The following is a 14875-nucleotide window of genomic DNA, read 5'->3' as shown; positions in this document are numbered from 1 at the left end:
TTAATTTCCATGAGTGACAAGGAGGTCTCCTTGTTGCTGTGAACACCCCTGGGTATGTTCAGTCTCTCACCTTCTCCACGGCACACATCTCTGTCCCACTTCAATCTACTGGGTTCGGCATCCCCAGTGGGTTCAAGTAAATAATAACTATATCCCCCATGATAAGGATATTCAGTTCAAATCTTGAGGAGCACCATTGAGGAAAATTACAGTATGAATCCACAGGGCTAATTTATCTTGGCAGAAGTGCCAGGCATTAACTAATGTTTCCTCGAATTTTCTGCTATAACTCTCCCTTCTAATCTACAGACTTTTCCTTTACAGGCCACTGTCAGGATGATTCATCAGGCTAATAATAATAACAACAACAATGAAATACAGTGTAGTTACTGCCCTTGTAATTAGTACTCTCGAAGCACGTATAATGCACCAGACATCTTGCTAGGTGGCTTGTCTGAGTAATCCTCATAAGAAACCTTGAAATAGAGACTTTATCCCCTTTTTGATGAAGAAACAGAAGGTTGGAGAAGTTAAATAACTTGCCCAAGGCCACACAGCAGCAAGTGATTTCATCACGAAATCTATACACATGATGTCCCGGGTTCCCTGTGCTCCCCTTTCCTTTCATTTGTAATTCTCCCAGCAGACATTTGCTCTAGGACTAAACCCAGCCTGGTCAACATAAGCTGGGAGAAGGCAGCCTCCGTTTTCAGGGTCCCTCTGGGAGTCAACGGCCAATGAAGCACAAAGAGCTGGGAAGATGGAGAAGGAAACACGTCTTTTCCTGAGGAAATCATGGAAGGCGTCAGGGAGGAGGAGGTGTTTTATGGTTGCTAAGGAGGAATAGCTCAGGAGGTGGAGCAGGAGAGGACAGGCTGCTGGTTTCTGACAGATGAGGCCCAGTGCTTGCTTGATTTCCTCCTCACTCACTGCATGCCTGGCCCTAGGGGGTCTTGTGGGCTCTCTGTTTCGTATGCCCACTGTGGATTGGGTCATTCTGCTTTCTTAGTTCCACTTTGTTCCCCATTTGCTGTAACTACAAACCAGTGGCCCGTGGACCAAAGCCCCTTCTCAACACGCATTTCTTTGGCCTATCCAGTGTTTTTTCAAAGCACTGTTGGGTTAGCTGGCTATATTTTAAAGTGGGCACATTCCGATAAAAAATCTGGATGTTTGACATCTCTCGAAAAGTGGGAAGGTCTGGGGACGCAGCCCCCAAATTCTGCAGGGCCACAGTCTTTACAAGACTCTGGGCGTGCCTGCTCTCACCTGCCAGCTTGACCGAGCGACGTGGCTTCCCTGGGCCCTGCGGCTGCGTCGCCCTTCCTCTGAACCATCTGAGGGGACTGTACCTCCTTCCTTGTGTAACTGTTCATTTTCAGAGAGTGCATGTGCCCGTGCTCATGTGTGAGTGGGGGAGGGGCAGAGAGGGAGAGAATATCCCAAGCAGGTTCTGCACCGTCAGCACAGAGCCCAATGTGGGGCCTGATCTCACAAACCATGAGATCATGACCCGAGCCAGATACTTAGCAGACTGAGCCACCCAGGCACCTGCCATCTTCCCTCTGTTAACTTTCAAGCAATCACCATATACTACTGGGATTTTTTTCTCGGTGATAATGAATGGCCTTATATTTCCCCCTGTTTTGTACAACACTGAACTTGGGAGCCTCAACTCTTCCTCAATCCAGGACCTTCTATGGTGGTAGGGGATATTTTGCCATGTAATCACAATCTTCTCGGTTTCTTAGTAGACCATCTGCTCATAGAAGGATAGAAACTATATCCAACACATCCTGGTGTTGCCCAGAGCATTTGGCAAACTTTTTTCTGTAAAGATTTAGAGAGTAAATATTTTAAGTCTTGGGGGCCATTAGTCTCTGTCACAACTACTCCACTCTGCCATTGTCCTGGGAAAGCAGCCACGGAGGATATGTAAACACATGGATTCGGTGGTGTTCCAGTGAAACTTCATTTATAAAATTAGGGGGTATGTTGGATTTTGCCTGCGGTTTGCTGACCCCTGGTCCAGAACAACCAACCAAATTGCCAGAAATGTTCAATGAATGAAAAAAAAAAAAGGAATCCATGACATATAATAAAAATGACAATGCATTTGGAGGGAATGATCATACTTATCACAGGACTTTGCATTCATGTATGAGTTTCTAAACAACTGAAGAATTTGGGAAGATGTGACAAATTCCTCTGAGTGCATGATTGAAAAAAATGTATTTGTATTATGAACTACCTTATTTCCAATTTTGCATCTTTTGGCTCTGTAGGGTTTGTTTGGGCTTTCCCAAATCAGGTTCTTAAGGATTGCCTTTTTGTTATTATCAATGGCATCTGGAAAGATCACATGTAATCCTAACGAGGTAAGAGACAGACAACCCTGATCGCCAGCCCGGTTATCAACTGAACAATTCTTTCCCTAAGGTCTGCATAGGTACGTTTCTAAATTGAGAGCTGTTAAAGTTCAACAGGAGTTACGGTACATCGGGAACATGGCTATCTATTGCTTAGGCACAAATCTTACCGAACAGAGTCATGATAATCCTTGACTTTTAAGAATTCCCCGGATGAGAAAACAGGATGTTTTAAAATCCTTTCTATTTCAGACATATTCTCTCTGAGGCCTTTGAAGTCAGCCTCACAGACAAGCAGGGTCTCTCTTTTATCTTCCATGTTAGCAGCCAGCCCCATTAACCCTTGCACTGCTTTGGAGAGGGAAGAAGTAGTGTGGTCCCACTGATCAAAGCACCGGTGACACCGAAGACAAGCAGGGAACTCCTGGCCGTGACCCCGGGCACAGCGATCACAGCGAGGGCCGCTCACACCCTCCCGACAGCGGCACATGCCTGTATTCTGGTCACAGACGGGCTTCTGGGTACCTTCTGTGTTGCAGTCACATGCTAAAACACAAGAGAGAAGGAGCAGAGAATGTCAGTCCTTTGGCCTTCTGCTCAGGACTAGCTCAAGAATAAAGTCCACTCCTCTCTCCTGAGAATGTCCCTAATGCCCATTTCTTTTATTTATTGAGGGAGAGAGCAAGTACACAAGCGAGTGGGGAGAAGGGCCGAGAGGGAGAATCCCAAACAGCTCGACCTGGGGCTCTGAGCTGAAATCAAGAATCAGAGGCTTAACTGACTGAGCCACCCAGGTGCACCCTTCCTGCCCCCCCCCATGCCCATTTCTAAGTGAACACCTAAAACTGGTGTAATTAGAGACCTGGGCAATAGTCATTAAATAGAGCATCCCTCTTTCCATTCCACTGACAAACCAGTTTGTAGTTTCTATCTGGAAAATATCGGAGGCTGTCTTTACTGTGAGTGTTCATGCACGGGCTTCTTTACAAATTCGAGTAGCATGGACCTGCTTGTGGATGACCCGCTAATGTCTGCTGCTACTCCCCCATGGGTGGCTCAAGCGTGTCAGAGACTCTCTAAGAAATCTCCTGACCACCCTTTGTCTTAGAAAACCCAGCCTGGGTGTGCGGACCCAAGTTGTTTTCCATCCCATAAGGAGAATTAGTCCATTCTCAAAAAAAGGAGGGAAAACGCTCATTCGGATTTACCCAAAGGAGTTGAAAACTTATGTTTGCACAAAAACCTGCAGAGAGATGTTTACAGAAGCTTTATTTATACTTGCTAAAACTTGGAAGCAACCAAGATGTCCTTCAGTAGCTGATGGATAAATACACTGTGGTAGAAGGGATATTTTTCAGGGCTAAAAAGACATGAGCTTACCAAGCCATGAAAAGCCATGGAGGGATGTTAAACGCATCATATTACCTAGTGGAATAAATCAACCTTAAAAGGCTACGTACTGCAGGAGATGGACTACTGGACATATGGAGACGGTGAAGAGATGAGTGGTGGGCACAGGCTGTGGGAAGAGGAGTGGACAGAGAGGAAGAGATAGAACACAGAGGATTTTAGGGCAGTGAAAATATTCCATGTGATACCATAATGGTGGAGACAGGTCCTTACACATTTGTCCAAAGGCAGAGAATGGAAAATACCAAGAGTGAACCATAATGTGAACTATGGACTTTGGTGGTTATGGTTTGTAGTTTCATCAGTTGTGACAAATGTGTCACTGTCATGGGGATGTTGATAATGGGGAAGGCTATGAATGGGATGGGGGTGGGGTCATATGGGGCATCTCTGTACCTTCCTCTCAATTTTGGCGTGAACCTATAACTGATCTCAAAGAATAAAGTCCTTTTAGAAAGGGAAAAAATTAATTTTGTCTTCATTAAAAAAAAACCAAACAACTAATGCTGCATTTACTTCATTTGAGTAAGTTGCTGATGAAGGTTGAGGATGGAGGAGGGATAGAGCTATGGAAGCCACAGCAATTTCCACAAGGTCAGGGAATCATTCACCTATGTCACTGGACTAAGGGACAAGGGATTTAAAAATGCATTTTAGGGGCGCCTGGGTGGCTCAGTAGGTCAAGCATTGGACTCTTGGTTTCGGCTCAAGTCATGATCTCATGGTTCATCAGTTCAAGCCCTACATGGGGCTCTGTGCTAGAATTCTCTTTCTCCTTTCACTCTGCCCCTCCCTTGCTCACTCTGTCTATCTCTCAAAAAAAGAAAGATAACTGAAGAAAATAATTTAAAAAATTTTAAAAAATGCCTTTTGCAGCTTGAGTAAGAATGTTGATGACAAATAAAGGCTGATTTACATGCTGGACTCCTTAACCAGATGCCATCAGTCCAGCACACTCACGCTGGCCTCCCAGGAACCCCTCAGGGCCAGCACTATGTCCCCTCTCCAGCTGGAGACCCACATTCCCCTCATTAATGGCCCTTCCTCAGGGGTGTGGAGGGATCTGTAGCCTGAGTTGATCATTTGTGAAGTTTTCTCTATAAAAGATGAAATCATTTCAGAAAATAAGATGATTGAAATATTAGAGGGGCACAGAGGAAGAGGCTCAGATGGATTTTCCAGGAACCCAAATTCTTCCCTGGTTTTTACTGTAGCAATTACTCTTAGAAAACTAAGTGGGACTGGAGGAAACCACGGAGAATACGTATTTTAATGGCGCAAGGAGATAAAGGCACCTTATTTTGGCCACAAAAGCACATTTATAGGAGCTCCTGGGTGTCTCAGTTGGTTAAGCATCTGACTCTTGATTTTAGCTCAGGTCATGATCTCATGTTTGTGAGATCAAGCCCCAAGTCAGGCTCTGGGCTGACAGCATGGAGCCTGCTTGGGATTTTCTCTCCCGCTCTCTTTGCCCCTCCCCTGCACTGTCTCTCTCTCAAAATAAATAAATAAATCTAAAGAAAAAAAGCATGTTTATAAAGGAATAGAAAGGAGGAAAGAGTTACCATGTGTGGCTATGTAGATAAGCCCACCACATCTGATATTTCTTTGGACTGACTTCTTTTGACAGCAGACTTTAGAGATTCAAAAATCCCTTCTAGAATCAACCCGTACTCTAAATCTGTGCCATCCAGGGAAGCCTGGGGTGGCTGAGTCTGTTAAACATCCAACTTTGGCGCAGGTCATGATCTCATGTCCCATGGGTTCTAGTCCTGCATCAGGCTCTCTGCTGACAGCTCGGAGCAGGAGCCTGCTTTGAATTCTGTGTCTCCCTCTCTCTCTGTTTTCCCCCCACTCATGCTCTGTCTCTCTCTCAAAAATAAACATTAAAATTAAAAAAAAAATCTATGCTGTCCAATATGGTAGCCACTTAGCACAGGTGGCTACGGAAGTTTAAATGAATGACCCACACAGTCTGTCCCTCACGTGCACCGGCCACATCACAAGTGCTTGCCAGCTCACAGGCTGGTGGCTCTTGTACTGGGTAGTGTTGACTGAACCGTTTCCATCTCTGTAGAAAGTTCCTCTGGAAGGCGCTACTCTAAATCCTACAATCAGTGCTAAGACATGGGACAAAGGGCACTAGAACACAAACTCCAGGAGATCGGGGGCCTTGCCTTATCATCATGATCTAGAGGCATGAGGTGCATATTGAAAAATAAATGAATAAGCGAGTCTGTGAAAGGCCCAGAGTTATGAGATCCAAGGTGAGGAAACGCCCCCTCTGCTGGCTTCCTATGGTCCATCTCCCCGCCTGTACTTCCATCGAAAAGCCGTTATTGCCAACATGCTTCCAAATAGTAGAGCACTGGCTACAAGTCATGACCTCTGAGGTCTGGTCCACCTTAGTGACTTTGACAAACTGCAATAAGGCTTCGACTTTATCATATAGAGTAACATTTAGTCTAGCCTAAAGTTTCGTTTCATTTTATTTCATTTCATTTCATTTCATGAGAGAGAGCACAAACAGGGGAGGGGGAGAGGGTAAAAGAATCTCAAGTAGGCGCCACACTCAGCACAGAGCCTGATGCAGGGTTTGATCCCATGATCCTGCGATCATGACCTGAACCGAAATCAAGAGTTGGACGCTCAACCTGCTGAGCCACCCAGGTGCCTTTAGCCTAAAGTTTAATACAGGAGAAAAAAAAATCTCTTTATAAGGCTACAAAAAATATTACTTTCAAAACTAAGATTAAACTTTATGAATTTATCATATAAGGGAATTTCTCAAATAAGGGAATTTAAAATTCAGCTGGTTCCTAGCGTGCCTATTGAAGGACCAGGTTGGCGGTCCTCATGTTTTAGAATGACCCGTACTTAACGAAGGCATCACCCCAGCGGACCACCCTAAGAATTTTCCTTGCACTCACTGCAGTGTTTCCCATCATAGCCTACTTTACACGGACACTGGCCTGTAAGCTGTGAGAACAGTCATGGGTGAAGAATCGACAAGCTTTATGATCTAAAAAAATTAATGCGTTTTAATACAAAACACTTTTTCCTCCAGTGAGTTAGAACATGCAGCTGTACAAAGGCAGAGGAAGGGTTATGGTTCCCACGGCCAGCAACCACCCTTGACAATCCTGAGGATCAGGCGCTAATGTGTTTTGGCTCAGAGCCCCTGAATATAGCGCCTGTTTCCAGCTGTTCAAGGACAGGTGGCCCCACACTGGGAAATATACACAGATGTAAATGAAAACAAAACACAGAATGGGAAACGGGCAGCATTCTTTTCCTTTACAGTGTTATGGGAGTTCACTCCTAACACCGAGAGGCCAGACCCTGACTGACATTCATCAATTAATCTGGCAAATCATGATTCCATTATGGAATGTGCGATGGGGTTTCTCCCAACTGGGCTTGTGTTTTGCTCAACAAAACATTTTTTTTTTTTTTGCAGTTTAGGCTTAATCATTTAAAAATTTTTTTAAATGTTATTTTTGAGAGAGAGAGAGAGAGAGAGAGAGAGCGAGCGAGCGTGCGCATGAGTTGGGGAGGGGCAGAGAGAGAGAGGGAAGCACAGAATCTGAAGCAGGTTCTAGACTCTGAGCTATCAGCACAGAGCCTGATGTGGGGCTCAAACCCACAAACCACGAGATCATGACCTGAGCTGAAGTTGGACCCTCACCTGAGCCACCCAGGCTCCTCAATCATGTAATTAGTTATTAACTGTGTTTTGGGGAGAGGTCTGATTTTTTGCGCATCCTCCCAACTGGATCCTTGACCAGCTTCTCTGAAAATGAAAGAGGCAAATACAGAAGCAAATCATTATTGTCATGGTCCTAGGTTATTCCAGAGACAAATACAGAAGCAAATCATTATTGTCATGGTCCTAGATTATTCTTGACCAAACAAATCTGCTTAAACAACAACTCTGTGAGTCGCTTGACTTACAAAATGGCTGGATCTCCTAAGCCTCTACCCATCTTTGAAGTTCCCCTGAGCTTCTGCTCAAATATAAGGAGTTATGGGGAGCCCGCGTCCCTGAGTCATTCTTCAGGTTGTTTTTAACTGTTGGGCAATGATTTTCTTACACTGATGCAGAATCTGTTCCTTTGTAACTTGTTCCCATCGCTCGGTGTCCTGCCTTTTGGAATTGTACGAAACAAGCAGTCCCCCCTTCCCTCTCCTAGCCCTTCTCCCAACTAGAGACGGCCACTCTCAATTCACATCTGCTTCTTTTCTTCAGGCCCACCACCCCGAATTCCTTCAAGCCTTCATCACAGAACAGCAGTGGTTCTATCCACGCTTCCTGGTTGTCTTCCTGTGGCCACATACCAGTTCATATGTCAATATGGTGTTAAAAATGTGGCTCTCAGAGATGACAGCAAGGCTCTCACAGCTGTCTGAACTGCACAGAGGACAATGGGATGATGACTGCCCTGAACGTGGGCCTGGCATTCCCACTATTCCAGCCTGAATGGACAGGGTCTCTTTGGCAGTCTGGCAAGACTGCTGGCTCAGAGTGAAAATCCTCAGATGCCTCATTTAGGCAAACTGGTGCCAATAATTACCCCACCCCATATTTATGCAATGGATTTAAAAAACCCAACTGCGAAACTTTACTTTTACCCTGGTAACATTTCATCTTCTTTCCAGCCAACGGGACAGCCTGCTGGGATATCTTGTCTCTTGTTCTGTCTTTATCACATTAGCATACAAGTTTGCAATATCTGCAAATCTGATAATATTTGGTAAGCATGTTTCTCCAACTCCATCTAAACTGTTGATGAAAACATTGGATGACACATTTGGATCTATGTCTGTAATAAAGCACTAGGGATGCTTTACTTGCCGACATAAAAACATTTACTAGTGGTTGTTTAAACAGCTGGAAATCTAAATATCCACCTGTCTCTTCTATACTCCATTAAAAGTGTTCCCTGATTTTAAAGAGCAACCTTCTGGGGTGCCTGGTTGACTCAGTTGTTTAAGTGCCCAACTTCGGCTCAGGTCATGATCTTGCGATATGTGGGTTCGAGCCCTGCGTTGGGCTCCATGCTGACAGCTCAGAGCCTGGTGCCTGCTTTGGATTCTTGTCTCCCTTTCTCTCTGCCCCTCCCCTGCTCACACGCTGTCTCTCTTCTCAAAAACAAACATTAAAAAAAATTTAAAGAACAAATTTCCCCAAGGAATCCTCAATGGACCAGCCAATCCCAAATACCCTTGTCATAAGTGGTCTCTTTGGTTAAGCCAATGCCATCTGACTTTCAGTTTGGGCTTCCCTTAGCCTCCATGACTGAACTGTGGTCTTCATTGAATGCTGCTACAAATATATTTCCTAAAAAGTCTAAGAAGCCTGCCATGAAGGCTCAGATCCTGCTCTCCAGTGAAAGGAGCCAGTGCTCCTAGAATGGCTGATTCTAGGATGGGGGCAGGGAATACATTACATCAGCTTCACATATCTTGTCATGCAGAAAGTGCTTAAAAAAAACCAAACCCAACAATAATGGGGTACATCAAAGGGACAGAGAAACCAAATGAAATAGCTCCCAATGACCAACTTGAAGTATAATATAAATACCCATGACTCCATTTGGGTATTAAAAAATAATAAATGGGGGCACCTGGGTGGCTCAGTCGGTTGAGCGTCCAGCTTCGGCTCAGGTCATGATCTCACAGTTCGAGCCCCATGTCAGGCTCTGTGCTGACAGCTAGCTCAGAGCCTGGAGCCTGCTTCAGATTTTGTGTCTCCCTCTCTCTGTCCCTCCCCTCCTCGTGCTGTCTCTCTCTGACTCTCAAAAATTAAAATAAAAAACCATAAAAAATAATAAATGAAGAAATGGAGGACAACAGATAAACTCTAGTACAGAAGAATTCCAAGTAATTTATGGAGACATTCTGCCCTCAAGGAAGGAGTATAATACTCTCCACTCCTCAAGCATAGATTGGGTAGGGTGACTTTCTTCAAAAGAATGCAGTGGAAAGGAGGAAAAAGAGTATCTTTTCAGCAGAGAAATGTGACAAACACTACTTCAGCCAGGTGACCAAGATTTGTGTCAACAGAGATAAGATGTGCACGTGGTGTAGAGCCCTGACGTGATGTGATGAGCATCACACTTTCCCTCTGTGGTCCTCATCCTCAAACCCATAATCCAAGTCTAATCATGAGAAAAACACCACGTAAATTTGAATAGAGAGACATTTTACAAAATCCTCCTCAAAATTGTTAAGCTCATCGAAAATAATGAGAGCCTGAGAAACAAACAAAGAGGAGCTAAGGCTACATGATGGCTAAGTGTCATGTGATGTTCTCGATGGGTCTTGGAACAGAAAAAGGTCGTTACATCTACAACTCAGGAAACCTAAATCAATTACAGACATTAGTCAGCCATAACATATCAATACTGGTTCGTTCATTCTGACAAATCTACCATATTAATAAGATATTAAAAATAGAGGAAATCTTGTCTGGGGCACATCTTCTTTGCTCTATCTTCACAGTTTTTCTGTAAATCTATTTTTAAATAAATAATTAAGGGGAAAAAGGTATGTTGAATGTGTGGGTGTGGGTTGGAGCAGGAGCATTGGAGAGAAAGACAAAGATAAAGGAAAGCACATTCTGTATATGAGAACTACCTTCAAAAGTTTGCTTGTGTTAGATTTGACCTTTGAATAAGTTGAACACCAGAGCTTAAATTGGAGGTAAGCCATGCTTATCATGATTATTATTAGTTTTGAAAACTCTAGCTTCTTAAATTAGCATTTCAATCCCAATTAGACCCTGGTCCCTATATTGTGGATTCACTCTAAATTTCTTTCATTGTTTCACCCTTCCCTTCAATCTCTATTAATAGGAAAAGTGTTCAAAGAACATATTTATTAAACCCCAAACTCTAATCGTGACATGGATGGGTTTTTTCCATAAATAGATAACGTTGTATTAATTTTAAGCATTCTAAGCTAGGGGCACCGGGTGGCTCAGTCAGTTGAGCATCCCACTCTTGATTTCAGCTCAGGTCATGATCTCATGATGGTTCATGAATTTGAGCCCCACATTGGGTTCTGTACTGACAGTGCAGAACCTGCTTGGATTCTCTCTCTCCCTCTCTCTCTCTCTCCTTCTTTTTCTTGATCTCTCTCTCTTTCACTGTTAGTCAACTTAAAAAAATTCTATGCTAATTGTCTTATTGACTGAAGGTCACATGTGCAGTTAAGGAGCATTACTTGTATATTAAAATATGTGGATCTGCTCCCAGTGTATTACCCTGCATTCTTTAGGAACAATTGATACTGGTCTGGAAGTAAAGAGGACATTTTATTTAACCCATACATAAAACAGTTGGTGAGCTGTAAGGAATGATAGCTCAATTATCTTTTAATTATGATCCTTTTTAATTTGAGAGAGAGAGAAAGAGCATGAATTAGGTAGAGGAGCAGAGAAAGAGAGAAAGAGAATCTTAAGCAAGCTCCAGGCTCGATGTAGAGCCTGATTCAGGATTTGATCCCATGACCCCAGGATCACAACCTGAGCTGAAACTGAGTCAGATGCACGATTGACTGAGCTACCCAGGCATCCCAACAGCTCAGCTTTTAAAAATGGACCTGGAGGTTCTAGAAGCATCTGATTTTTCATTCTGATGAATAATTCCGATCAATGATCAGTTTCTTGGAGCTTCCCTAGTATTATACGTATGACATAGGGAAAGAGAAGGTCGTCTGTGTTTCACTGTGTGTGAATTCTGACTTCCCCAGTCACAGAGAGGCTTGGAGAAAACTGAAGGAGGCCAAACTTAACCTTAAGACCCTCCTTCGCCTTTTTGGTCCTTTTTATTTCTTGATAAATGCAGACTCTCTCCCCATAGAAGGCCAATTCTGTCTAAAAACACTAATTAGCAACATTATTTACAAGTTCGGAAACCACTTGTCTCCCTATCACCTCCCACTCCAGCATGCTGGTAAGTTCCGAGTGTCTTGCCTGGTCACAGTGGTCACCGTGGGAGGTCCAGGGGTCACAGTCGCATGGCTGACATCCTCTGCCAGGGACCAGATTCCAGTATCTGTCAGCACAACGGTCACAGACCTGGCCCATGACGTTGGGTAAACAAGGGCATGTGCGGGTGTCAGGGTTACTGAGGCAAGCTCCCTGACCAGGGGGACACCAGCAGGAGTTATGCTGGAAGGGACAGGAACATCCTGGGACAACAGAGCCGTTGCTGGAGGTAAATTCAGCAGTAACACCGGCATTCAACAAGCCGTACACAGCTTTTCAGACTGAACATATCACTCCTCCAAAGGGCTCAAGGAGGAGACACCTTAGAATATTTCAGATTCATTGAAGCTGAATCCATTCAACTCTCTTTGATCTCCCCAAATAGCAATTTCATGGGGTTGGGACAACTGGGTTCTTTTTTTTTCATTGTTTGCTTATTTTTGAGAGAGAGAGAGAGACAGAGAGAGAGAGGGAGGGAGGGAGGGAGGGAGGGAGAGGCAGAGGCAGAGAGGGAGAGAGACACAGAATCAGAAGCAGGCTCCAGGCTCCAAGCTGTTACCACAGAGCCCCATGCACGGCCTGAACCCACGAACCGTGAGATCATGACCTGAGCCACCCAGGCGCCCCCTGCATAACTTTATTCTAAAAGCTCACAATTAGGATGACTGAAAACCTTGCTTTTTCTTCATACTATTCATGATCTGAAAATAAACAGTCTATTAAATTGACTTGGGTTGGAGTGCCTGGTGGCTCAGTCAGTTAAGCGTCTGACTTCGGCTTGGGTCATGATCTCACAGTCCGTGGGTTTGAGTCCTGTGTCGGGTTCTGTGCTGACAGCTCAGAGCTTGGAGCCTGCTTCAGATTCTGTGTCTCCCTCTCTCTCTGCCCCTACCCTGCTCTTTCTCTGTCTCTGTCTCTCAAAATAACAAAGACATAAAAATTAAAATAAACAAATAAATAAATTGACTTGGGTCAACTGAAATAGTTAAATATCTCCTAAAAACAAGCAGTTTACTCCTCCTTAAAAATTTTTTAATGTTTATTTTTGAGAGAGAGAGAGAGAGAGAGAGTGAGCAAGCATAGACAGGGGCAGAGAGAGAGAGAGAGGGAGACACAGAATCCAAAGCAGATTCTAGTCTCTGAGCTGTCAGCACAGAGCCCGGTGCAGGGCTTGAACCCATGAGCTGTGAGATCATGATCTGAGATGAAGTCAGATGCTTAACTGACTGAGTCACCCAGGTGCACCCCCCCACACACTTTTTTTTAAATCACAAAATTGAACCTTCCCCTCTTCTACATCAGTGATTCTTGAATTTATACATTAAAGACACTGGATGAACTGGTTCCAGTGTAAATTCCTGGAGATTCAATTCAATGGGTCTGAGATATAGGCTAGGAATCTGCCTGTTCATATCCCACCCCAGTCCCCAGGTGATTCTGGCACAGTGCACTGTGGGCCACACATCACTGCCACCCCCCGCCCCACTCCCCACCCCCGCTGGAAGCCCAGCGGACTTACTTCTGCAGGTCTGATTGACAGCCGATCCAAAGTGACCTGGTTTGCAGAACTGGCAGTTGGGTCCCTGAGTGTTGTGCAGACACCTAAGGCACTCCCCTGTTACCCGGCTGCAGGACTCTGGATCAGTCACGTCGATGTTGTTATTGCAGGCACATGGGTGGCAAGGTGCTCCTGGAATTCTGGGGTTTCCATAGAAACCCGCAGAGCATTCTGCACACTGCTTTCCTGAAAGAAGGAGAGAGGGAAAGGGAGCAAGAGGAGAAAGTGTGTGTGCGTGTGTGTGTGTGTGTGTGTGTGTGTGTGTGTGTGTGTGTTGTGGGAGCAGGGATGGAGATCGATATAGACAATAATGAATAATTAGGCTCTTTTAGAGATAATGGGAGGTCACACACCAAGGGCGAAGAAGGAAAAATGTTCTGCATTAAAACAAAGTGCTCATATTAATGTATTATCCATTCAGAGAATAAGATGATTGCTCAGAACTAAGAAGTCCTTAGTTAAGAATGCATTCTAGTCTTTCTTCGAAAACTACAGAGCGGTAGGCACAGAGATTCCTGGATCCTCATATAATGGGGGTCACCCGAGTGTGCCTCAGCACCCAAAGCTAATCTTGGCCCCTGTCCTCCCTGAGGTGCCCCCGCCCTCACCTGGTCCTGGAGGTGAGCATGTGGCACCCTGAGATGTGTGTCTAGCAGTGAAGATGGTGACAGCACTTTTCCTGATGTAATGAACCCTGGGGAGGGGTCTTTATTAAGCACTGTACAGAGAAACGTCTCTTTCCTCCTCCACTTGTTACCTTCGGAACACTGGACAACTGTAGTCAGGTGCCTAAACTGTGGGTCTGCTTCCCACATTTTGGTGCATCCTATTTAGGAATGCTCTTGTCAGCCTATCCTGGTCTTAGTTCTTAAAAACAGACCAAGCCAAAGTGGACATGGAAGAGATCAGAATGATGTAGAGACATAGTTAGCAAATATGACAAAATTAGCCATGTAATTTATTATCGTGATGGTAATGATCATTGAAGAAACAGCACCATATTTTCAAAGTATGATTAAATCAAGTAGCTTGTGTATGTTTTTTTCCTTATTTGCATTATCCACGCACACACACACACACACACTCATGAACTTTTCAAAATAAAGTGTTTGGTAGAGAGACAGATGCAAATTGAATTGACTTATACAGTGTCTGTGCGATACCCAAATCAGTGCTTCAAGACAGCTGAAAAGATAAGTCATACCTTTGAAATATCAGTCACATTGATTGGTTGGAATTATAGAAAGAAAGCATTTGATTAAAAATTTTAATTGCTTATATCAGATGTTGTATAAGACACACATGTTACTTCATCACATATGTGTCTTACCTAACCTATAATGATTTTATTTTTTTTCATAATATTTTATTGTCAAATTGTTTTCCATACAACACCCAGTGCTCTTCCCCTTAAGTGCCCTCCACCATCACCACCACCTCTTTTCCCCCCTCCCCCTTCCCCCTCAACCCTCAGTTCATTCTCAGCATTCAATAGTCTCTCAAGTTTTGCATCCCTCTCTCTCCCCAACTCTCTCTCCCTCCTCC

At 44.2% G+C, this 14875-nt stretch overlaps 1 protein-coding gene across 1 annotated transcript in view; it reads right to left on the bottom strand.

Moving 5' to 3' along the window:
• Positions 1-14875, bottom strand: part of LAMB4 (laminin subunit beta 4) — a 95806-nt gene that overhangs the window by 25007 nt on the left and 55924 nt on the right. Inside the window, 4 exon segments of the mRNA XM_029956713.1 lie at positions 2540-2915; positions 6662-6758; positions 11758-11975; positions 13292-13516. Of these exon segments, the coding sequence (XP_029812573.1) occupies positions 2540-2915; positions 6662-6758; positions 11758-11975; positions 13292-13516 (916 nt within the window).

Source organism: Suricata suricatta, chromosome 2 (genome assembly GCF_006229205.1).
Source record: "Suricata suricatta isolate VVHF042 chromosome 2, meerkat_22Aug2017_6uvM2_HiC, whole genome shotgun sequence".
Lineage (NCBI taxonomy): Eukaryota > Metazoa > Chordata > Mammalia > Carnivora > Herpestidae > Suricata > Suricata suricatta.
The sequence above is the reverse complement of the archived record's forward strand: the minus strand, read 5'-3'. Positions and strand labels throughout refer to the sequence as shown.